General features: G+C 36.8%; 1 protein-coding gene across 1 annotated transcript in view; it reads right to left on the bottom strand.

Annotated features, from left to right (window-relative positions):
- Nucleotides 1–327: 327 nt before the first annotated feature.
- ZDS (zeta-carotene desaturase) overlaps nt 328–23,703 on the bottom strand; it is a 91,823-nt gene continuing 68,447 nt past the window's right edge. Inside the window, exons 9-14 of the mRNA XM_090016409.1 lie at nt 23,660–23,702; nt 23,422–23,578; nt 23,043–23,171; nt 15,633–15,705; nt 2,466–2,630; nt 328–626 (exon numbers count right to left, since the gene is read on the bottom strand). Of these exons, the coding sequence (XP_089872535.1) occupies nt 459–626; nt 2,466–2,630; nt 15,633–15,705; nt 23,043–23,171; nt 23,422–23,578; nt 23,660–23,702 (735 nt within the window). The 3' untranslated portion in view covers nt 328–458. The remainder of the gene's footprint in view (nt 627–2,465; nt 2,631–15,632; nt 15,706–23,042; nt 23,172–23,421; nt 23,579–23,659; nt 23,703) is intronic.

Raw genomic sequence — 23,703 nt, 5'->3', positions numbered from 1 at the left:
TGGCTGCTCTGTCCCCTGCAGAACGGTGTGATATATATGGGCTGCTCTGTCCCCTGCGGAACGGTGTGATATATATGAGCACATTCTGAGTATTTGTTGAAAAGGCCTGAATGAAATGCAGTTGCCTGGACAGCCTTGAGGAAAGCCTGCATGCAGGAAGGAAAAGGCAGGTGTGCTTCTGACGATGCCCTGGAGGAAACTGCATGAATGCAAGTCCCAGCCTTACAATCACGCTTTCAAATAACAGAAAGGTAATTGCAGTTGGAGTGTTTCCCATAGTTTCTGTGTCTTCAGTCTCTGTGCAAATCATACTGGGCTTATCTCGAGTTTGGCTATAAATTTTATTAAAAAAAACTAATTACAGACATAATTGGTACATTGCAGTACATCAAATTACATTAGGGAATGGCAAATGGTGCCCCGCAAGGCAAGTACGTGGATAAAATCAAGTGCGGGTATCATACAAGACTTAATTCATCAGCTGCCTTTGCAGTTTCTGCTTTCAATTGGGCCTCGTAGGCAGCAATCTTCTTCCTGAGTGCAGCTAGCTCCTCCCCAGCGCTACAGATGTAGGCTGCAGCTTGCCTTCCTGATAGAGTTGCTCCTTCCATGCTGTCAATGTAATCCTAAACATATGCACACATGAATCGTCAGTAGCTGCCGGGGTGCTCTAGACCAATGGCATGAGCAAAGCTTGTAAATTTCTAAATAAATGATCGACAATGAAAAAAAGAATTTGTTTTCACATGAAATGGATATATCCTTATATTAGAAGCAATATAACCGTACTTATGATGAAGCTGACGAAACAATAACCGACAATCACAATAACCAGTTTGCCTGACTTAAAAGAGTTGGCAGGAAGAGCTAACCATGCAAGCACAAACACAACAACAACTACGCCTTCATCCCAAAACAATTGGGATCGGCGATATGAACCAAAAAAGAAAATCATTCTGGGTCTTCCACATGAATCCTTCTCCAATCATTTCTATCCAATGCCATGTCCTCGGTGAGGTTCAAAGCATTCATATCCTTTCCTATCATCTCCATCCAAGTCTTCCTAGGCCTACCCCGACCTCTTTTAACTAATATATTTTCCCATTTCTCCATCCTTCTAACTGGAGCATCATTACGCCTCCGCCGAATATGTCCAAACCACTGTATACGATTCTCTTCCACATGAATCCTTCTCCAATCATTTCTAACCATGCAAGCACCTTTTAGTCCACATAGAAAGCAAGTCAATTTAGTAGAATTCTCCTGACAATTTACGGATTCCATAGTACTAACTTGACATTTGATGAGTCAAATAGCTTATACTATCACATTTCATTCAAATCAAAGGAATCTGGGTGAGGAAAATATTACCTGATTATAAAATATGATAGATAATTGTACTCAAGAAGCAGGTATCAGAGCAAACACAAGCCACAAATTTAACAAAAATGATATTTCAGGTAGCAACCTAAACCAGAAGGTACTTGATCTCACAACAGTGCTTTTGGTGCTTTTCCCAATAAAAATTACAAAGGAGCCAATAGCAACTAAACAGACCATCCCCTTTCTACAATAACCCATCGAGAAACTTAGATAAAAGTTTCACATGCACAAGCGCTCAAGGCTATCCTTTGTAGTCAATAAAATGCTCATCAGATGCTCACAGTCAGAGTAAACTGTTCCGTGATGTCCCCCATTGACCTCAGGCACCGAAAATCTGAAACACCCTCAGATCTGCCATGAAGGACCTACCGTTAGAGATCGTGTATGTATGTTATTCAAGGGTATTCTTGTCTTTTAAGCTAAAAGGTATCTTGTTGCCTTTGTATTTGTATAAAAGGGTATTTTTGTAAAAGAGCATGAATCAATAATATAAAAGGAGGGACATCCCAAAAGGAGGGCACAACCTATTCAGTTTCTATTCATCTTTTTTTCACTTTCTCCTTTTCTTTCTTGCGTTGCACAGAAAGGTTTCCAAGGTGGAGCATCTTCACACCTACATCAAGCATTTAAGCCTTGTACGATCATTTTTTTCTTTCTTTTTCCCTTGGATCAACATGAACTTGGGCATTACATGATTGTTTTGCATCGAACAATCATACCACCGCTCCAAAAGCATAGACAAAAGTGCTCCGGCTTTGGATATAGCATGAACAATAAAAGTTTTTCTTATCATTCACAGAAATTTTACCTTCCCCTCGATTCACAATTCCCAATAATGTGAAGAAATTATTGAGCAAGGATAACACGATAGTCCTCACACTGGCACCCAGATGTGAAGAATCCTACTACTAAGTTTGCATCTTTTGTAAATGATTATCATTGACATGCTTTTGCCCCATAATGTGTATTCAAAGCTGATATGTAAACATATTTTGCATTATCACATAGAAACACCAGCTACTGCACCAAAGTAAATGGTAAAATAAGTGTGTTAAGATAAAACGATCCAGTAAAATACTAACCTGTTTAGTATAAGAACCTGCAAGAAAGAAATTTTTCACTGGTGTCTTTTGATCTGGTCTAAAAGGATCCAGTCCAGGAGCCTCACGATATAAAGATTGCCCAATTTTGACAACAGAAGACCACATAACTTCTAATCCTTGAGCAGATGGGAACAAAGACAAAACCTGACAAGCAAAAGAAGGGCAGAATTGAGCATATTTTTCCAATAACACATACATGGTCAACCATCATTGATCAAGCTATCTTGTACCAAAGATGGCATAAAGAAGTTGCTGAGGACCAATATGCAATATTAAAATAATAAATAATTATGGTTACTGCTAGCACTGCAACGAACCCAAGCAAATACCGACATTTTACAGGAATGCACAAGGTTTATATGCTACTGATAAGAAATGGAAAAAGTTAATTTCAATTTCACAAAAATGATAGAACTTTTATCATTGCTTATGTGAGGCATGCACTGCAGTAACTTGAGATGCTAGCACAAATCCACTCAATTTACCAGTTAAGACTAGAAAATATGTGCATTCTGAAAATTATTTTGCAGATCTGTATACACGTCATATCAACATTTATGGCAGCTCATGGCAAGTCATGTTCATAACACTATAAGGTCAAATATAAAATTCAAAAGTCAGGTGACTTACTCTTCTTTGATTGGTTAAAAGTTAACAACATATGTCACATGGACTTGCCAAATAGGCCGCTGCACCCACGTCGATGCGACGTGACATGGGTGCGGATGCGGCACCCGGTGCGGTCAATAAACCGTGGGTGTGGTCTGTAAGAATATGAGAGGTTTTAATATATCTAATAATACGTAAAACAACTCTCATATGAACAATGGCAGGAGCATGTTGAAATTGGCTTGTTGTATGAAGAGCATGTGCAATGTCAAGTCTTGTAATGAATAGATAAGACAATGCTCCGACAAGTTGTCTGTAAGGTGTTGGATTTTCAAGTAGTTCTCCATCATCAATCTTCATTTTGATATTCACAACTTCGGGAGTACCAAACTGTTTTTCATCTGAGATACCAGACGTGTCAACAATACAACAACAACAACAACAACAACAACTACGCCTTCATCCCAAAACAATTGGGGTCGGCGATATGAACCAACAAAGAAAATCATTCTGGGTCTTCCACATGAATCCTTCTCCTCCATTCATTTCTATCCAATGCCATGTCCTCGGTGAGGTTCAAAGCATTCATATCCTTTCCTATCACCTCCATCCATGTCTTCCTAGGCCTACCTAGATCTCTTTTAACTAATATATTTTCCCATTTCTCCATCCTTCTAACTTGAGCATCATTAGGCCTTCGTCGAATATGTCCAAACCACCGTAAACGATTCTCTCATCTTATTTTCAATGGGTGCAACGCCTACCTTCTTACGTATCTCCTCGTTCTGAATCTTATCTTTTATTGTATTTCCACACATCCATCTCAGCATACGCATCTCAGCTACACTCATTTTTTGAATATGATGTCTCTTGGCAGCCCAACATTCCGTACCATATAGTAAAGCAGGCCTAATAGTCGTCCTATAAAACTTTCCCTTCAACAGCAATGGCATTCTACGATCGCACAACACTCCAGTTGCACTCTTCCATTTCATTCACCCAACCTTTATCCTATGATTTACATCTCCATCAATTTCTCCATACTTTTGAATGATAGATCCCAAATATTTGAAAGAATCATCCACCGGTATTTCTTGCTCACCAAGCTTCACTACACTCCCATCTCTATTTCGTTGCTTACTAAATCGACATTCCATGTATTCTGTCTTACTCTTACTCAACTTAAAACCTCTTGTTTCCAATGTCTGTCTCCATAATTCTAACTTAGCATTAACCCCAGCGCTAGACTCATCAATCAAAACAATATCATCAGCAAACAACATACACCACGACACATTTTCTTGAATTGATCTCGTAAGCTCATCCATCACTATAGCAAATAGGAAAGGGCTTAAAGCAGATCCTTGATGTAACCCAACCGTTATAGGAAAATTGGTTGTCACCCCTCCACATGTGCGGACATTGGTTACTACTCCTTCATACATATCTTTAATTATACTAATGTACTTGAGAGAAACACCTTTCTTCATCATTGTCCACCAGAGAACGTCCCTAGGTACTCTATTGTAAGCCTTCTCCAAATCAATAAAAACCATATGCAAATCTTTGTTCCTCTCTCTATTTCTCTCAATAAGTTGTCTAAGAAAATGTATAGCTTCCATAGTAGATCTTTCAGGCATAAAACCAAATTGATTCTCCGATATCATGACAACCTTCCTCAACCTAGACTCAATCACCCTCTCCCAAAGTTTCATAGTATGACTCATGAGTTTTATACCACGATAGTTTGTGCAATCTTGTATATCACCCTTATTCTTATATAGAGGCACCAAAGTATTCTTCCTCCACTCATTAGGCATCTTATTTGTCCGCCAAATCTTGTTAAAAAGATTTGTCAACCATTTTAAACCTTTCTCTCCCAAGCATTTCCAAGCCTCGATAGGTATACCATCTGGGCCAACTGCCCTTCTTGATTTCATTTTCTTCAAAGCCTCTGCAATTTCTTTCTTTTGAATCTTGCGCATGAAGTCACGATTCATCTCATGAAAAGGAATGAAAAAGTCTCCAAGATCTTGAGCATGACTTTCATTAAATAGCTTATCAAAATAATCTTTCCATCTCTCCTTAATCTCCTCATCTTTGACTAAAACCCTTTGCGTTTCATCTTTGATACATCTAACCATACTCAGATCCCTCGATTTCCTATCTCTCATTTTTGCAATCCTATAAATATCCTTCTCACCCTCTTTGGTATCCAACTTGTCAAAAACCTCCTTATATACCTTATCCCTCGCGTTCCGAACTACTTTTTTAGCTTCCTTCTTTGCTATCATATACTTCTCCAAATTCTCATTATCACGACTTTTACTTAGATTTCTATAACACTCTCTTTTAACCTTAATAGCTAATTTGACATCCTCGTTCCACCACGATGTATCCTTACCTAGCGGTGCACCGCCTTTAGACTCACCCAATACCTCCTTAGCCACCTTTCTCATGCCACCCGCTATCTTATTCCACATAGATTCTGAATCCTCCTCGAGACACCAATCAACTTCCTTAACTACCCGCTCTACAAACATTCCTTGTTTAGCTCCTTTCAGTGCCCACCACTTAATTCTAGGATCTATCCTATGTCTATCCCTTTTGCAACATTGTCTAATTCTAAGATCTAAAATTAAGACTCTATGTTGTGTAGCTACACTTTCTCCCGGTATAACCTTACAATCGATGCAACAACCCCTATCTCTCTTTCTAAGTAGGAAAAAATCTATCTGACTCGTATTAACCCCACTTTTAAATGTTACTAGGTGAGACTCCCTCTTCCTAAACCAAGTGTTTGCTAAGATCATATCATAGGACAAACCAAAATCTAAAATCATTTCTCCACTATCGTTTCTTTCTCCTATACCGTAGCCTCCATGGATACTCTCAAATCCATCCCTACTAATGCCTACATGCCCATTAAGGTCACCGCCGATGAAAAGCCTTTCTCCATAAGATATCCCTTGTACTACTTCATCTAAATCTTCCCAAAATTGACGCTTAGTGGAATCATCTAAACCTACTTGAGGTGCATAAACACTAATAATATTAATAATATCCGAACCTAATACTAATTTAATAAGTAAAATCATATCACCCTTCCTACGAACCTCAACTACATTATCTATAAACTCACGACTCATAACAATCCCTACTCCATTCCTATTTATTCCTGTATACCAAATCTTATATCCCCAAGGTTCTATCACTTTTGCTTTCTCACCTACCCATTTGGTCTCTTGTAGACATAAAATATCAATCTTTCTCCTACACATAACATCTACTAACTCTATCAACTTACCAGTTAAAGACATGTCAACAATATTTAGAGAAAATTTTGATTGAGTTAGCAAATAGCCTCTAGAAGAATAAACAACTTCTATAGCAAGAAAGAATTTTAAAAACCCAAATCACTCATTTCAAAGTGTATTTTGAGAATTTTTTTAATGTTGTCAACTCCCTATTTATCACTTTCAGTGATGATCATGTCATCTACATAGAGAAGAAGGATGATAATACCTGCATCAGAGTTCTTAACAAACAAAGTTATATCAATAAGACAAGATTGAAAAACAAAATCAAGCATGACTAAATTTGTCATACCAAGTTTTTGAGGCTTGCTTAAGACCTATGTCACATGGGTGCGGGTGCGGGTGCGGGTGCGGGTGTGACATGGGTGCGGCGCAATTTCAAAAATATTGGACACAGGGACTCGGCTATATATGTATATATATATATATATATATATATATATATATATATATATATATATATATATATATATATATATATATATATATGTCACATGGGTGCGGGTGCGGGGATGCAGCACTTCCAAAAAACCCGGGTGCGGGGGTGCGGCAGGGGCAAAAATGTAAAAAAAATTTTATATATATATATATATATATATATATATATATATATAATTTTGAAGTTTTAACAGTAAACATTGTCATAAACTCATAATATGATTCATCATGCATGTAGTATATCAACCTAAATATCAAATTATCAATCAAATAAGTAAAGCAATTACATAAATCAACCTAAATATCAATCAAATAAGTATTGTATAAAAGAACTAAATCACATACCAAAGTATATCCTGATGAATTAATGGATGTTAATAATTTTCTTCTTCATCATCAAATGCATCATTAGAAGGAATACTGGGTTCAGCTAAATCCATGTTTGTTACGTTGAATTCATGTTCTCCCTCGAAGTCACACTCTTCTGGGTTTACATCCCAAAATTTGGATGTTCCTTGTCTGCGTTACAAACCCAATTTGAAAATGTTAAATATAATACAAGTATATTTAAATGAAAAACTAAGAAATAATCAAATAACTAAGAGAGCAAATTAGTACTTGTATTCATCATTGCTTCGCGAAAGTAATCGAAGATTTGAATGAACATATACTAAATCCTCTGCACGCTTGCTGGTGAGTTTGTTTCTCTTCATGTTGTGGATTTGAGAATATGTGCTCCAATTTCTTTCACAACAAGATGAACTAGCAGACTGCGATAGCAATCTTAATGCAAGACGTTGGAGAAGAGGTATTTCTGATCCAAATGTTGACCACCATGTGATAGGATCTATATTATCTTCTTCTCTCACGAATAATGTCGGTCCATATAATATCGAAGATGAAAATTTTTCAAACTCTTGTGTGACTTGATGTAGAAGATATGCTTATGGAAAAAGTCTTTTCATACACATATTTCTAGGTCTTGATAGCTCTGGTTCTAAATTTGGAAGGACACGACCAATACCACCAGCCCGCCACTTATTTGTATAATATTTTGGATTAAGAGAATGTGTCATGCAATGCAAAGGAGTGTTGCTTTTATACCATCTTCTGACTAAAATTGAATGAATATGATTAAAAAAATCTGAATCATCCAATGCAGGATTTTTTTCTTCATGCATGAAAACTATAACTTGTATTTTTTCAATCATATTATCCCACATTTCATAAACTCTGTAAAGCATGGGCTCATCCTTATTAACTTCTCTTAACATTTCCCAAATAGGTTGCGTAAATTTAAGGAAGTATACCACTCTGTCCCAAAACTCATCATCAAAAATGAATTTCTTAATTTCTTGAGTCTTCATATCATCATCAACACGATAGAATGTCCAATTTTCATCAGTCACCATGTTAATCAAAACATTCTTCACTCTTTTAATCATCTTCATCATCACAATGATGGACGCAAAACGTGTTTCAACGACCTTCAACAATTTCAAATCAGAATGCCTATTAAATATAGCATTAGCACGATGGTGGTTAACAACAAAATTCCTAATGCTTTTGACATTTCTTTCTAAATCTTCAATCCATGAACATAAAGCATATACTTGTGAATTTTCTTCTTCTTTGGGGTTGCATATGCTCTTTAGGGCTAGATTTAAGCTGTGTGCTACACAGGGAGTCCAAAAAATATGAGAGTACTCACTCTCCAAACTCAACGCTGCACTTTTACAAACTGGAGCGTTGTCTGTAATGATTTGTACCACTTTCTGATCACCCACTTCTTTTATCACTTCTATAAACAATCCCTTCAAATACTTTGCATTTTTATATTCCCCAGATGCATCAACTGCTTTCAAGAATATTGGACCACTAAGCGAACAAGCAATGAAATTGATTAATGGACGCTTTTGAATATTTGTCCATCCATCAGACACAATGGAAACTCCATTTTGCTCCCATGAATATTTTTTAATTTCTAGCAACCTCTCCATATTTGCCCTCTCTTCTGCAAGAAGTGTGGTTCGTATTTTTTCTGAACTTGGAGGCACATAACCACTCAAATTACAATTTGCCAAGGATGTTACTAAATCCTTCCAATAAGGATTTTTAGCCGCATTAAATGGGAGTGAACCAGAATAAAAATACCTCCCAACTTTTCTATCCAATTCTTCTCTTCCATATGTATTGAATGCTGCTTGTATCGTTCCTCTACCTCCTACATTGACTTTTCTTTTCTTTTTCAGCATCTTCTTGGTGGCTTGCAAATGGCACACTGACTGCATAAGAATCGGCCATTGCCTTTCTCTTCTCATATTCTTCTTGTATTGTCTTCGCATTGCCTCATCAACTTTTCTGCAAGCTGAAATGCCATGTCCTGGTATCTTCAACAAATGAGCCTCCACTCTTGTGTAAGACCCAACAAAATCTCTTTCGCAGAGCTTGCATCGAAATCTCTTGTTTCCACCACCTCCTTCTCCAGTTTTTGCAAGTTTATCTGCATGTACCCATAGTGGCCCCACATCATCAATCCCACTGCAACTATGAGCAAAACTAGCAGCAGAACTCACATGTTGGGATGAGGATGACACAAGTCCTTTCCCTTTATCCGTCATTTTTATCCTGAAAACACAAAAAAAAAATACATTAAAATTTTCAAATCAATTAGAAAACACAGGGAGAAGGGGGGGCTCAGCTCCTCCCCTGCCAACCCAACAAGAGAGCGAGAGCGAGGGGGGCTCGGCCCCTCCCTTGTCGACCCAAAAAAAAAAAAAAAACAGATGGGGGAGGGGCCCTGTCGACCCCCAAAAAAAAACAGATGGGGGAGGGGCTCGAGCCCCTCCCCTGTCGACCCAAAAAATAAAACAGATGGGGGAGGGGCTCGACACCTCTCCTGTCGACCCCAAAAAAAAAACAGATGGGGGAGGGGCTCGAGCCCCTCCACTGTCGACCCAAAAAAAAATAGATGGGGGAGGAGCTCAGCCCCTCCGCTGTCGTCCCAAAAAATAAAACAGATGGGGGAGGGGCTCGAGCCCCTCACCTGTAGACCCAAAAAAAAAAAAACAGATAGGGGAGGGGCTCGGCCCCTCCCCTGTCGACCCAAAAAATAAAACAGATGGGGGAGGGGCTCGGCCCCTCCCCTGTCGACCCAAAAAAAAAACAAATGGGGGAGGGGCTCAGCCCCTCCCCTGTCGACCCAAAAAAAGAGCCAGATGGGGGAGGGGCTCGACCCCTCCTGTGCCGAAAAATGAGGGAGCAGGGGGGGCTCAGCCCCTCCCCTGCCGACCCAACAAGAGACCGAGAGGGGGGGGGGGCTCGGCCCCTCCCCTGCCGACCCAAGAAGAGAGTGAGAGAGGGTACATACCTGCGAAAGGAGAGGAGGAGCCTGGGAGGCGGAGCCTGGGCGGCGGAGCTGGGGCGGCGATGGGAGAGAGCTCGAGCTCAGGGGGAGAGAGAGGAGAGATTAGGGAAAAAAAATTTTTTTGCCCTAATCCTCCTTTTCATCGGAGAAAAAAAAAATTTTATGCCCAAATAGTGGACAAAAATGACCCTGGGTGCTTTGACCGCACCCAGGGTCGTGTTGACCGCACCCGCACGCGCACCCACGTCGCGTCGCGTCGACGCGGGTGCGGCATCTATTTTGTCGAGTCCCTGTGACATATATATATATATATATATATATATATATATATATATATATATATATAATAAGACTCAGTCAAAGTTGTGCCTATTAGGGGACAGACTGTATTATATGACCGTGCACAGTCTGTGACTGTGCAGTTACACAGTTTGTGATTGTGCGCAGTCTCACCGTGCAGTTGTATAGTTTGGCTATATATATATCTTTTTTTTTTAGTTTTTTGCCTTAAAAAATAGACAAAAATAGACTCGGTCAAAGTTGACCGAGTCCAAAATGTGGACAGACTCGACCCCGATGCATTGACCGAGTCTGACACTTGGTTGATCGTGTCCGCACCCGTGTCGGAGCATGTCAACGCGGGTGCGTCGACACGTAGCCGAGTCCGTGTGACATAGCTTAAGACCATACAAAGCCTTATTTAAACGAATAACTTTTTCTTTAGGAATATTAATGTCAGGTGGTGGTTCCATATACACTTCTTCGGCTAAGCTTTCATTGAGAAATGCATTCTTGACATTCTTTTGATATATTTGCCATTTCATTACAAAGGCAAAAGCTACTAAGGTCCTAACTGTGGTCATTCTAGCGACTGGAGCAAAGGTCTCTTCATAGTCTATTCCATACTTTTGGGAATAGCCTTTGGCAACTAATCAGGCCTTAAACCTCTCAAGAGTGTCGTCACTCTTGGTTTTAACTTTATACACACATCGACAACATATAGGTTTTTTGCTTGGCGGAATATCTTGAATAGTCCAAGTATTTGCCTTTTCTAAGGCATTTAATTTCGTTGTCATTGCTTTGACCCATTTAGATTGTTCCTTTAGGGCAGCATAGTTAGAAAGCTCTATTTAGGAGTGAATTAAGACAATGTAGGCTTGATACTTCTGCGAAAAAGACTTATAGGACACAAATTTTTTGGAGATTTTTGACACTCTAGATGATCTTCTTGTTGGTATTTGTTCTTGTTCTTTAGTATATTTTTTGAGAGCACATGGTTATTCTGAATTACCCTGTCTAGAGTATTGAATACAATCTTGATTATCACGAAATGAGTTTGTACTAATTATGTCATTTTGATCTTCTTGAATTTCATTAATATCACCTTCATCAATCTTTGGAACTAAGTCCAATAAAAAAGAATACTCCTCTATTTCCTTACAGTTCTTACTCTAAAAAAAACTTTCTTTTTCCAAAAAAGATACATTTCTTGACACAATTTTTTAGTTTTAGGATCAAAACATCTATAGCCTTTTTGGTGATTTGCATATCTTAAAAAAATACAAGGAATAGTGCGAGGAGAGAGTTTGCCACTTTTGTCAAAAAAAACAAAACACTTGTATCAAAAAACTCTTAACCTAGAATAATCTTAAATTTCTTTTGAAAAGTTTTTCAACAGGAGATATATTGTTTAATGAAGAGGATGGCATTCGGTTAATAAGATAAACTGCAATTAAAGTGGTTTTAGCCCAAAAAAATCTTTGGTACTTGATGTGTAATAAGTAAAGTTCTTGTTGTTTCTATAATATGCCTATGCTTTCTTTTTGCTAAACTATTTTGTTGAGGGGTATAGGGACATGATCATTGATGTATAATACTATATAAATTCAAATATCTTTAAATTCTTTTGATAAAAACTCTCTCCCTGAATCAGTGCGAAAAATTAAAATATCATTCTTAAATTGATGCCGCACCTGAGTCGACACGCCCCGACACGGGTGCGGCTTCGGACTCAGCCCGGACTCGGTCAACGCCGAGTCGGACTCGGTCAACGAGTCAAGGCCGAGTATGTCCACATTTTGGACTCAGTCAACTTTGACCGAGTCCAAAAATGTCCATTTTTAAGACAAAAAACAAAAAAAAACATTTTTTATATATCTTTTTTTTAATATATAACCAGACTGTGCAATGCAGTTGCACAGCCACAGACTGTGCAACTGCAACTGCATAGTCACTGCACACAGTCTGTGACTTTGCACAGTCTGTGTGACTGTGCACAGTCTGCACAGTCACAGACTGCATTGCACAGACTGTGTGCACAGTCTGTGTGACTGTTTCACAACTTATGTAAAAATATGTATAAAACACAATAAAAGGTAACCCAACCATTTGAGGTAGCTAAATAAATGCTTTTCCAGTTTAAAAAAATACTAGTTTCACAAGTATTAGAAAAGCTAGCTTAAGAACTACCATAAAGAAATGGGAGTGCCAAATTGAAACTTTCGAAAAAATTAAGGTCATAGTTTTGGCTATTTAATTTACTGCAGACTTGAAGTTTACTATTACAAGTCAATTTAAATTATATCTGTACAATGATAATATCCTTTTATCTTATATAGTTTTGGCTACTTAATTTTAATTGTTTACTAGAATTATTGTTATATATATATAAATATAAATATAAATATAAATATAAATATAAATATAAATATAAATATAAATATAAATATAAATATAAATATAAATATATATATAGTCGAGTCCCCGTGTCCAAAATTTTTGAAATTACGCCGCACCCGTGTCGCACCCGCACCCGCACCCATGTGACATAGATTTTGACTAGATCATGAAATATTTGAAAATACGAGAAAGCTTCAGACTTGTGCTTAAGAAAATAGATCCAAGTATGTCATGTAAAGTCATCTACGAAAATTACATAATACATAAAACCACCTTCTAATATAACAGGTGTGGGTCCCCACACATCTGAATGTACTAACTCAAGTGGTCGAGAAAAAACAAAGGTTCTTTCTTGAAAAGGTAATCTCTTCATTTTACCAATAATACATTTTTCACATGTAAAGGTTTCAAAATTACAAAAAAAATCCATCTTTGGAGAAAACTGGATCTTGGATACACTAGGATGACCAAGTCTCTTGTGTCATAGATCCAAATCCATTTTCTGAACATTACCTAACTCACAATCACGATATGACCACTTTCCCAAATGACCAAGAGCAGTATGGCTCTGATACCATGTAACAAAATATGCAGAATTGTTGGAACAAAGTGCAAAAGCACATACAAGTCCAATAATAGACAAGGGCACGAAGGCACAATAAGCACAAAAGAACACAAGTCCACTATGGGACAATACAAAGAGCAACAACTAAAAAATAAATTCTTTATTGAATATATGCTTAGAAAAGCATAAGAATAATAGGGGGTGAAGACCCTTATTTATACACAACAAAAGCAAGGAACGAGTGAGACCCTTGAGAGCTCCCAACAGTGACATTTGTGGTCGTTGGGAGTCCCAATGACTATGGTTTGAAAAGAGTCAAAAGACCATAGAGCCCCCATTGGTCTCCCTTAATTACATTAAAAAAGGAAAAAAATAAAAATAAGAAGGAAAAATACTATTTTAATAAACAGTATTTATATACATTTGAAAAGACAGAAATGCCTTTATAGGGCATTTAACTATTACAAGGCAAAAAATAATATATATGAATATATGTATACATACATACCTATGTCACATGGGTGCGGGTGCGGCTATATATATATATATATATATATATATATATATATATATATATATATATATATAATGTCCAAAAGTTGGACATAAATGACCTTGGGTGCATTGACTGCACCCAAGGTCAGGTTGACCGCATTGGGTGCGGGTGCGGCACCTAGTTGGAGAATCCGTGTGACATATAGGGCAAAAAAAATTTTCTTGGCAATTTTTTTAAGTCCGAAAATTGGACCAAAATGACCCTGGGTGTGTTGACCACACCCAGGGTCGGGTTGACCGCACCCGGTGCCGCACCCGCTTCACGTCGACGCGGGTGCGGCACCCTGCTAGCCGAATCCCTGTGACATAGATACATACGTATATATACACACATACATATATTTTAACATATATACCCACCCGCACCCCTCGCCCAAGTTTTTTTAAAGTGCCGCGTCGTCGCACCCACACCCGTACCCGCACCTATGTGACATAGCTCATAACAAAGAGAACTTAGAAATGTATAAAGTACAAAAAATTCAAGTCTCCTAAGCTGATAGAAACCATTTTCTACTTGAAGAAAAATTGAGTAAACAATGCACACCGCATGCATTTCATTGGCCGTTGATGAGCATTTATAATCATTAAAGAAAATGCAGTCAAATATTCCTCCAATAGGCACATAAATGATGCCCATGCAATGTTAAATCAGGCCGGAACCAATGTTCTTAAAATTCCACTTCAAAGACACCTTTTACTCCTCACTACAAAAGCAATCACTACAACACTCTCAAGCAGACCTCAAAAAATAAGTGCCTAGAGCATTTTCAGAGAAACATAAGCTTTGTGGAGCAGTGTGTTTAGAACACAAAGCACATGCTTCATATGCAAGAGGGTCAATTGCTTGGACCATGCAAATTTTATGCCCTTAATGCCCAAATACCCTGGACTAGGACTTTAAGGGCAACATAACTGGAACAAAGGGAACAAAGGAATCCTAAAGGAGAGAAGTTCGGGAGCCTATGATGCATGGGTCTCTCTCACGGGAGCCAATGATGCATTTTTATATTTTAAGACATAAAAATGGTAATTTTCCATTTTTACTGTTTTTATTGATGTCTAATTTTTCAATTTTTTGGAAAATCTTAAAAAGGGCAGAAGAACAATGAATGATATGACGGTTTTAGAAACTTGGCATAGTTTAGAAATTTATTGCTGCAATTTTCCAAAAATGCCTTACAAAAAAGGAAATAAGAACATAAAAAATACTTTAGATCTCAATCCTATTCTTACATGTTAGTGAATTATTTTTCTTCTTTTGGCTGATGTTCGCAATTTTACTTTTGCTATCACTTCATATGGTTTAACTGAGATTACTGAATACCTACATACACACATCACATACATGCATGCATGCTTGCATACATACATAGTAGTAACCTTACTAATATATATATATATATGATCCAATTCAATATTTAACAAATTAATCTTTCTCCAAATTCTGACCCAGTTCACAGTCTACAACACTGGTTTCATGTAGCCCAGAGCAAGCAGACATCTGCGCATGTTGGTTGTATGTGTGCTATGTTCAGAAGCAATACATGTAGATACAACTACAGATCTTCCTAAATCAAAGTATGAGATTCTGCAAGGAATTTCTTGGCAGATCTAACCTGCTTTCTGACTCGATCAACAATTTCTTCATTTGGCAAAGGCATATATGGATCACCTGGTGTCAATACAGCTCTGCAAAGCAGTATAAAGAACACTAGTTAAAGAGGAGCTAAAACAAATACAGCAAGAGGTAGGTTGGTCGATATTCATGATTGTCATAGTTAAATAATAGTGCAATACTAACCAATTCGAATTTCAATTCATAATATAGGAATGCCAAGAAAAGGTTCACCACTGAAGCATATAAATCAGTACATTAGATCCTCGGATCCCAAATTATTTTAACTTATGCTTCATCTACTATCTATAAGGGATAACTTGAGAATATCCCTCTCAAAAGATGAAATCATCAAACAGCAACACCATTTAGAACACTTAATCAAAATTTTCTTATCGGCATTTGACCCTTTCTTTAGCCTATTGCCTTTTCCCTTCCTAGTCTTACATGGTTGCCATTTTAGATGAAAGAGAAGTTGCATCTCCATATGGTACTACCTGAAAAGTCAGCATAAAATATGGATGTCCTGAAAAAAATTCAACATCCCATGGTCGTGTTGACCAATAAATGCACATGCAAATTCTGCATAATCTACCATCCAAGAAGCTGAAGTTATCATTATTAAAATTCACATAAATCATTGTAAAGCAGCGACATGAAGACTCCGAAATGAATGTATGATTATAATATGAATCCATAATTCATTTCATTCAAATCAAACAGCAATTGCCAAATTATTCTGCAATTCAAGATGATGTTCCCATTCAAGGAATTCTATGAGCTTCATGATCCAAAAATCCCAGGCCATTGTAGGCATTCTTTCATATTCAATTTGAAAAGCCAAAAAACTTACCAGCACAACCTAAAAATAACCATAGAAATGGTTGAATTTAGGTGAAAATGGTGTGTGTTTAAACCCTTTAGAAAGTTGATCATGCAGCAATTCCAACCACTCAGATACCATATCTCATCCATGCTTGATCAGTACTATAAACAATTGCTACGGCAGTCCACAACTAGGAAAGAGGGGAATTTGGGTATTGACCCCAATATCCCTTGGTTAGTTCAGAATTCTAACCGCATCCCCATATTCAACCCACAATCAGTTAATTTTCACAAGCAATTGCAAAATAATTGCTGATATTACCTTTATATGCACTTATGGTATCCATACACCAGAAATGTCCCATTAAATTAGTGGAAAGTATGTCACCAAATAAGGGACAAGATGTAAAGCATGCACATGCCTTGTAAGGAAAAAGGCCAAACCAGACACAAATTTCCAACTATTTTACAATATGAAAACCTTGTTAGTGGTAAGAACATAATTCAAATCACTTCAACTTGTGTATTCTTCCCATGTAATGAGGGCTTCCTGGCTGATCTTGCCAAAACATCCAAATGAATTGGATCTAATAATTATAAACCTTGGGGCAATGCTGAAACAGAAATACTTGTTTTAAGAATTTTACTTTTAAAGGACAAAGAACGATAATTGTTAATATATATATATCCATAGATTCCATACGTATATATACATATCTATATATATATAAATTTCTGTAATTCTGATGTTCTGCCCGATAGGGGTATTTTGGTCTTTTCACTTGTACAATAAGTTGTTTATTAGAAACCACTTATTTTTTATTTTTTACTTTTTTTTCTTTTTTACTTTTTCCTTTTTGAGGTACCTTGGGGACCCCACTATTGGAGTCGTTGGCGCCCCCAACGGTCATAAATATGACAGTTGGGAGCTCCCCAACGACTCCAAGTGTGGGGAGCTCCCAAGGGCTCCCTCTCCTTTTTCTTGTATATATATAGGGGTGTCCCCCCTTCATTTGTAAGTAGTTCTCTCTCTCTCTCATTCTCAATAATATTTATGTTTTTTGCCTTTTGACATTATCCCTTTGTGGATTTATGTGTGTGCACTTAAAGTGCTTATTTACTTTCTTTGTTTCTTGTCCATTGTTAGACTTGTAAGTGTTCTACACTCAATATTTGTATTTTCACTTAGTTCATAACATGGTATCAGAGCCATTTGGGTTCTCTTGATCTTGAAAGTCTTTTTTGTGGTATTTAAAGCAGAGTTACCGGAAATGCCTAGGCGTATGGGGAAGCGTGCTTCCCCGATACGCGCTTCGGAAGCGCAAAACGCTGCACTTCCGAAGCGCGTGGGGAAGTGCCCCCCACGCTTCCCCCTAGCTTCCCCATTTTCATTTTTTTCGCTTCCCCCTCGCTTCCTAGATCGCTTCCGAGACGGTTCATAATTTTCTTTTAAGTGGTCCCACGCTTCCTAAATTTTTTGAAGTGCCTCGCTTCCCGCTCCCGCTTCCTCAACTGGTAACTCTGATTTAAAGATCGTGACAAAGGTACTATCACTCTCCTCTTCTCAATCTTCCTATTATCGACATGGAGCAGGGTGGAGCTCTCCTTTAAGCTTGATGGATCAAATTACTTGATGTGGGCATCGGCTATGGAGAATCACCTTAGAGGGAAGAAACTTTGGGGCTTTGTGATAGGGACCTCTCTTGAACCATCATTGAAGCTCATCAAAATCGAAAGTGTTGAAAAAGCTTTCATTTGGGAGGATCACCTTAAAACCATTCATGATCATCAAGTAAAGGTAAAAGATTGAGAAAGTAATCACGCTAAGATTTTGGAATGGTTTATGAATAATGTTGACAAAAGAATTTGTGCCAACATTGCTAAGTTTAGAAGAACTGATGAAGCTTGGTTCTTCCTTAAGGGTATGTATACCCAAAAGGATATTGCTAGACAATATTTTTGTCAAGATAAAATTAGATTCACTAAGTAAGGGGACATGTGTGTCCGTGATTATTTTAACACTTTGTCCCCTATTTGGGATGAATTAGCTCTTTTTGAGCTTAAATGGGTGGCTCCCGAATACATTGAAATGAGAAGATAGCAAGTTGAAAAAGAACACTTTTTTCAATTCCTTCATCGTCTAAGACCGGAATTTGAACAAGTGAGAGCATCTCTTCTTTATAGGAGCAAGGCTATGCCTATTGAAGATGCTTTTGCCGAAGTATGCCAAGAAGAAACTCGTCTTAACATGACTCATAAGAATGATGATATTTTGACCGTTACTAGGCCGAGTTTCAATGTAAAAACCTATAAGCCACCTCACTTTGCAAAAACTAATAACTATGGAAATGGACCAAACTATAATAATGGTTATAGGAAGGGTGTCACTTGCCATTATTGTAATGAACCGAAACATACTAGACCGGTGTGTCCTAAGCTTAAGGGTAAAGTTGCTTCCGTTGGTGAAATTATACCGAAGAAAGAAGCAAATAAAAATGGAGGAGATATTAAAGATACACTTAATCAAATATCGGAGGCACATCAACAACTTCTCAAATCATCTTTAACTTCGGGTGCCGTCATTACATCGTCCTCATCTCCTCCAGGTATGTGGATTCTTGACTCTGATGCCTCTTTTCATATGACACCGCATAAGAATGTTCTTTCTAAAGTTTATTCCAATCCTTCCTCCTTTTATGTTTCAACAGACGATGAAACTTCTTTGAAAATAGAAAGTATTGGAATACTTGATTTAAAACATTCTCAAAATTTTCTAGTTCCAAAAGTAAGGGTGGTTCCAAAAATAAATTTAAATCTATTTTTTGTCTCTCAAATTTTCGATCATGGTTGCAAAGTTTCTTTCTCACCTAAAGATTGCACCGTGCAGGATCTCCAGTCAGGAAAGCTGATTGGGCAAGGCCATAGGAGAGGCATCTTTATTTTATAGATTTTTTGTCTCTTCCACCCAAGTCATTTTATAATGTTGTAAATGACAAAAGTATTGATGTTTGGCATAAGAGACTTAGCCACCCTAGCATTTCAAAGATGTCTCTTTTCTCTATTTTGGAAAATACATATAATGAAAAAGACATAGCTTGTAAAAAATGCATTTTTAGAAAAATGAAAGCAATTTCATTTCCCTAAAGAACTTTTGTGTCTATACGACCTTTTGAATTACTTCATTCGGATGTATGGGGTGCCTCACCTATCATATCAAAAGGAGGTTTATCATATTATGTGATTTTTGTTGATGATTTCACTAGATACACATGGGTTTATTTTCTAAATCATAAATCCGATGTGTTCTCTTTCTTTAAAGAATTTCATAATGATTAAGATTCAATTCTTAAGCAATCTTTCTATTCTAAGATCGGATTCAGGAGGAGAATATATGTCTAATGATTTTTAAAATTACTTAAAACAAAATAAAATTTGTCATCAAAAGTCTTGTCCTAGAACTCCGCAACAAAATGGCTTAGCAGAAAGAAAACATAGACATATAATAGAAACCACTAAGACTCTTTTAATTTCCAAGAATATTCCAAAAAAAATTTTTGGGCCGAAGTCGTTCTAACTTCAACTTAATTAATAGAATTCCTTCAATTTCATTAAGCAATGTTTCTCTATTTGGAAAACTTTTTAAAATGACTCAGGATTTCAAAAGACTAAGAATCTTTGGTTGTAGGTGTTATGTTCTTACTCATAAAAATCATAAACTTTCTCCAAAAGTCATTGAGCATGTTTTCTTAGGCTATGGAGAAAATAAAAAAGGATACCGATGTTTTGACCCAATAAATAACAAACTTTATATTTTGAGGGATGTTACTTTTCTTGAAAATGAAAATGGGTTTGAGAGTAAAGAATCAAGAGAAAACATTGATATTCATTTCTATTTGATTTATTACCAAGAAATGATAAGTCCAACCCTATTGAGGTTTTTGAGCTTTCGACAATGGTTATAATAATAATGAACATTCTCTTGACGATAAGGATAATAGTCAATATGAGAATTTGAATGAACATATATCAAGTAATACACATGTATAATAGATGGGGAGAAGGTAATCATCCATGCGCTCTTGACAAATTCTCTCAAATCATATCTTTAGAAGAGTCTCAACCTAGAAAATCAAATCACATTACTAATGCACCAAGTAGATTTGTATCCTATGACTCATTTTCTCCAAATTTTAGAGCATGCTTAATAACCCTTCACTCTTACTATGAACCATCTCATTATAATGATGCCAAACAATATCCTCATTAGAATGAATCTATAGAATTTGAGCTTAATATTCTTAAGAAAGCCAACACATGGGAAATAGTTAATCCTCCCTTAAGTAAAAAACCTATAAGATGTAGATGGGTGTTTAAAGTAAAACCAAAAGTGATGGGTTATTAGAAAGATATAAGGCAAGGTTAGTTGCCAAAGGGTATGCTCAAGAATATGAAATAGATTATGATGAAATCTTTGCCCCGATTGCTCGAATGACAAGTGTTTGAGCTCTTATTGCCATTACATCTATTGAAAAATGGTCTATTTATCAATTAGATGTTAAAAATGATTTTCTAAATGGTGATCTTGGTGAGAAAGTTTACATAAAACCCCCTCCTAGGGTGAATTTAAATGAAAAAGTTTTAAAATTTAAAAAGGCATTGTATGGTCTTAAACAAACTCCTAAGGCTTGGTATGACAAATTCAATAATGTATTAATTAATTTGAGATTTATCTTTTGTTATACTGACACTGCTCTCTTTGTCAAGAAAACAGGTGACACTATTGTGATTCTCCTTCTATATGTTGATGATATGATCATCATAGGAAACGACAAAAGAGTGAATAAAATTAAAACAATTTTAAAGAAAACTTTTGATATGTTCGACTTGGGTTTCTTGAGATATTTTTTAGGCATTAAAGTGGCCTACTCACATAGAGGATACATTCTCTTTAAAAAAAAATTAGCTACTGATATTTGTGCTAAGTCGGGGATCTAAGATGAAAAGAAGGTGGAGATTCCAGAAGTTATAAATGCAAAATTAAGACTTGAAGATAGTGTTCTACTTGAAGATCATACTTCATATCGACAATTAATTAGATCTCTTACTTATCTCTCTATCACCCGACCTGATATTGCTCATGTTGTTCATGCGACAAGCTAGTTTTAGCATGCCCCTACCACTGTGCACATGGTAGCAGTAAAGAGGATTGTGCGATATATTAAAAGCATCATTTCAAAAGGGCTTTTCTTATCCTATTTCTCATCTTTTGATTTAATTGCTTATACTGATGTTGATTGAGTAGGTAATCCCAATGATAGAACCTCAACTAATGGTTTTTGTATTTTTTTAGGAGATTCACTAATTTCCTGAACGTGCAAAAAACAACAAAAGGTATCTCTATCTTCAACCGAAGTCGAATATCGTGCCATGGCTACTACAACAATGGAGATTGTGTGGCTTAAAAGTCTTCTCAGTGATATGGGTATCAACATCTCAACTCCATCGAAAATGTGTTGTAACAATAAAAGTGCAATCTCCATTGCAAACAATCATACCTTCCATGAGCACACTAAACATATTGAGATGGATTGTCATTATGTTTGTGATGAATATTTAAGAGGAACTATCACTTTGTCATATATCACTTCGGAGTATCAGTTGGCCAACTTCTTCACCAAAGCTCTTCCTACTACTCGCTTTCTTTTTCTTCTTAGCAAACTTTCGGTTCTTTCCCCGTAAAGTTTGAGGAGTGTTTATATATATATATATATATATATATATATATATATATATATATATATATATATAATTTTGATGTATTGCCCATTAGGGGTATTTTGGTATTTTCACTTGTACAATAAATTGTTTATTAGAAACAACTTATTTTTTATTTTCTTTTTCTTTTTCTTTTTTCTTTTTGAGGTACCTTGGGGACCCCACCATTGGAATCGTTGTGGCCCCCAACGGTCATAAATATGACCGTTGGGAGCTCCCCAACGACTCCAAGTGTGGGGAGCTCCCAAGGGCTTCCTCTCCTTTTTCTTGTATATATATAGGGGTGTCCCCCCTTCATTTGTAAGTAGTTCTCTCTCTCAATAATATTTATGTTTTTTGCCTTTTGGCATTATCCCTTTGTGGATTTATGTGTGCACTTAAAGTGCTTATTTACTCTTTTTGTTTCTTGTACATTGTTGGACTTGTAAGTGTTCTACACTCAATGTTTGTGTTTTCGCTTACTTCATTACAATAATTACCAAAAAACTAGAATAACATAGATTATATAGAAACTTTCCTGCATGATAAGTTTCTTATGGTGTCCAACTTTTCTTTAAATTGGTTTCCTTGATTTGCCAATTAAATGAACATCAATAACTTATATAAGTAAATGGTACAAATGTATATTCAATGATTCTTCACATTATTTTCATGACTGAGTTGAACATAATCCACTCCTAAGTCAGATTTTGTTATTAGATAGTATATACTCAGAAGGCAAGCCTGAGAGAGAGAGAGAGAGCAAAAAGGTGTAACTGTAAAACCATCAGACCACAAACCTAAAATTGAATCAACAGAGAAGCATCCTTACTGGATTAGTGAACCTTGTCCTTCAATGTAATAATCTTCAGGAGAAGTAAGTGCTAGGTCAGCAAAACAAGAAAAATCTGCATCTGGGGTGTAAAGGAGATTATCCAATCCAACCGCTTTTCTCAGTTGCCTAACGGAGAGACAAAATACATTTATTAACTAGCTCAAGCAAGAAGAGGACAATAAAACCAAAGACAGGCTAATCAAAGTAATGTACAACAAAACATGAGCACATGAGTGCAAATGAAGAGACTGATTTTGATACCCAAGGCTTCGATATATTTAGAAATCGAGAAATATCTGCCACAGTCAATACTTGAAGGTACAATATTTGTTATTAATGATTTTTAATGCTTAGGATATGACAACTGGAATATGACCTTGATCTTTCCAGATCTTGAAGCTCTGTAACCCAACCATTATATCTAAGTTGAACAGTAATCACTGGCACTCCTACTAGCTTGTAGATATTGTCAAAAGCCTCCCATTCTCTCCACTTTGCTGGGAGTAATTTCTTTATGCCAGGAACATCGCAAGCTGCAAGGAGCTCATGGAAATAAGTTAGCTCCTGGTGCTTCCCCAGTAACACAAGCAAAATCTAGATGTTTGATAACAAACCTGCAACATATGCATCTGCTTTCACTGTTTGCTTACTTGTAGCC

The sequence above is a fragment of the Nuphar pumila genome, chromosome 8 (assembly GCF_984573655.1).
Source record: "Nuphar pumila chromosome 8, dmNupPumi1.hap1.1, whole genome shotgun sequence".
NCBI lineage: Eukaryota > Viridiplantae > Streptophyta > Magnoliopsida > Nymphaeales > Nymphaeaceae > Nuphar > Nuphar pumila.
Note: the sequence above shows the minus strand (reverse complement) of the source record. Positions and strands in the feature narration are given on the sequence as shown.